Genomic DNA, 3,055 nt, shown 5'->3' with positions numbered 1-3,055 from the left:
ATAAATCAGGCTTTTCCAAGTCCTTCTCTGATGATGTGAGATGATGCAGTGTCTGCATGATGAGGGTGAAGTGAGGGGAGTGGTGTAGACATTGTGACACAGTGGTAGGCTACCGTTGACCCGACGATTCTTCAAAAGGAGACTCGTCTGCTTCGGATGACCCTGGATCATTGAGCCGTGACAATGGCAATGGTTGGATGTCAAGAGCAGACGATGTTGATGGTTGGGAATCCTCAATAGTTGAAAGTTTTTCTGCTACTCAGAACAGTGTGAAATTTAAAACTTAATGAATGTTTATTTCTGGAATTTTCCATTTAGTATTTTCTGACTGTGGTTGACAGAAAGCATGGAAAATAAAACCATGGGTGAGGGGGAACTACTGTAGTAACGTTTGACGTCATGGAATGAATCTGCCGAATTTGTTCCTGGGCATGGACTATATCCCTTTTTGCGTGTTGCCGGATTCAGTTGGCTAGTATTCCTAGAAATGGGGTCTATAATTTTCTTGTTTTTGTCTGGTTTTGGTATCAGATTAATATTGCCCTCATAGAATGCATTGGCAAGTGTTCCCCCTGTTATTTTTGTAGGGGAACAGTTTCTAAGAATTAGTATTGTTCTTTAAATGTTCATTAGAATTCACTAGTAAAGCCATCAGGACCTAAGCTTTTCTTTTGGGCATTATTGATTACTAATTCAGTCAAAGTCTTCAACACTGAATGACTTTCAAAAATCTTTTGTCTTGGGCAGATGAGGATGATTATGCTTACAACACAGCATCCCAAAATATGCTCAACCAGAGCTGGAAGACATCTATAAACCTCTGTGCGTTGATTCAAATTCCTGGAGTTTGGGACCCTTTCGTGAAGAGTTATGTAGACGTAAGTAGACTTTTCATAAAGTGTTGTTAGTTTCATTTCGTTATTAGCCTAATTTTTATTGATCAGGAGGAAACTAATGTTAAAAAATTGTAAAAAACAAAAAAGTATATCGTAAAAAACAAAAGAATCTGATGTCTCTTTTTTTTGGTCTGAATAATTTTTGTTTGTTTAACTGGTGTACTGTAAATGTTACTTTGTGTTTATTTTCACCACTGGATACCATGGCATGGCCAAATATTTATAAAATAAATAGTGACATGGTTGTAAATGTCAATTCTATATTATTCTTATTGAGCTTAAAATAAAAGCAGAATGATCTTTTATGATTCGATGGGACATAGAAGGGAAGGGGACAAAAATTCAAAATTAGGTCATAATATATGGGATGAAGAATAATGGCTTCTAGGAAATTCATAAAGACGTCCTGTTATCTCAGAGTCATTGTGAAAGAACNTTGTGAAATATTGATCACTATGAGGTGACTTGACACATCTGTCCCCTCACAGAATCACCATTTGGTGGTTTCAGTGAGAACATTCAAGCTCTACCCTCATAGCAACTTTCAAGTATACAATCCAGTATTATTAACTATAGTTGCCATACTGCACATTAGGTCCCTGGAACTTATTCATATTAGAACTGAACATTTGTACCCTTTGACCAACATCTCCCTGTTTCCTCCATCCTCTGCCTTTGGCAACCACCATTCTACTCTGTTTTTGTCGCTTTTAAGTAGCATCTGAGCCAGGGCGCTCTGTCTTCAAAGCCCCTTTTCTTTTTACTGGATCACGCTGTCTTCTCTTTGTAAGCTTATATAATTTTGCTGTCATTTACATAGTGTTAATTGTTTCATGTATCTTTCCTCTTTGCTAGATTGAAATTTTTGATGACAGGGACAATGTTGTTGCATCGTTTGTGTCCTACCAAGGTCTTAACCCAGCACATATCATCTGTTTACTGAGCTTTCTGACTAATGGTTGTCTAATGACCTGTGTGGCAGTGGGCGTTTTCTTATTGTTGCAGATCTCCTTGCAACATGCATTGTACCTTCTGCATCATGGGATGCTTGATGACGCCAACAGAAACCTCAGCCAGGCAGAGACATGGAGATACGGTGAAAAATCGTCTTCCCAGGAAGTGCTAATCAACTTGATTCAGGCCTATAAAGGGCTTTTGCAATATTATACGTGGTCTAAAAAAAGGATGGAGTTGTCTAAGCTTGGTGAGTGAATATGAGTGAGTTTTTCCTTATGGTGAGAAGGCTGAATCAGAGGGACCAAAGGGATCTCAAGGAATAATCTAATCCCCCTGCTTCCCAGCCTAGCTTTATCCAGATATTACTAAGGACAGACATTTCTACTGATGTAAAATTCTTGATCATCCTTTATCATGTTTCTGATTTATCAAAAAACCTTTCAGACTTAAATGAGATGATTCATTAAGTTTATGACCATTTTAGATTCATTGCTTTTTTAAATATGATCTCCAAGAAAGGTTACAATTTTCTTCAGACATTATTGTGTATATTAAATGCTTCTTTATTGCCCATTTAGAATGGAGTTTAGTTTGTTTTATAATGTTGTTTTCTCAGAATAATATGTTTAAAGAATAAGGCAAGATAAAGTTGTTTTGTCTCTGTACAAAGGTCATAACAGACAATTTTCTTGATTTACTGATCATACCAAAAGTTGACCACAGGTTCATACTTCTCAAACAAGTTCCCTTTCTCTTCCTTTTGGTGCTGATGGCGTCCTCTCCTAGCCCCATATTAGTGTTCTTTAAAGCTGTAGATTGTCTGCATTTTCTTTCTCTTGTATAGTTTTTCTCCACAGCTTCTCTGGGATTAACCGCTTTCCTTTTGTTTTCTCACCTTCTGTCCAAATCTCCGTCTTGGTATTTATCACATCACATGTAATAAGCAGTGTTTCCTTATGCTTATGAGATAGGTAGTATTTAATTGGCCTCTGGCCATGTGGGTTCACTCATCTCAAAATTCCCTTCTTTCCTCCTGTCTTTGATCCCCCCCAAGACATTTTTGAAATGCTATCTTCATCACGACAATTTTGTAAGGGCTTTGTTCCATCTCCTCATTTAGAAGGCCCTCTGCCCTTCAAGACTCATTAGACCCCTCATTCTTGTACCCTAAACCTGATAGACCAGCTGCATGTTCAGCCTGT

General features: G+C 37.8%; 1 protein-coding gene across 1 annotated transcript in view; it reads left to right on the top strand.

Moving 5' to 3' along the window:
• The window catches only part of TAF1A (TATA-box binding protein associated factor, RNA polymerase I subunit A), a 31,729-nt gene that overhangs the window by 20,624 nt on the left and 8,050 nt on the right, over positions 1 to 3,055 (top strand). Inside the window, exon 3 of the mRNA XM_019639593.1 lies at positions 1,902 to 2,107. Coding sequence (XP_019495138.1) covers positions 1,902 to 2,107 — 206 coding nt within the window. The remainder of the gene's footprint in view (positions 1 to 1,901; positions 2,108 to 3,055) is intronic.

This window comes from Hipposideros armiger, unplaced genomic scaffold, assembly GCF_001890085.2.
Source record: "Hipposideros armiger isolate ML-2016 unplaced genomic scaffold, ASM189008v1 scaffold_45, whole genome shotgun sequence".
Taxonomy (NCBI): Eukaryota; Metazoa; Chordata; class Mammalia; order Chiroptera; family Hipposideridae; genus Hipposideros; species Hipposideros armiger.
Note: the sequence above shows the minus strand (reverse complement) of the source record. Positions and strands in the feature narration are given on the sequence as shown.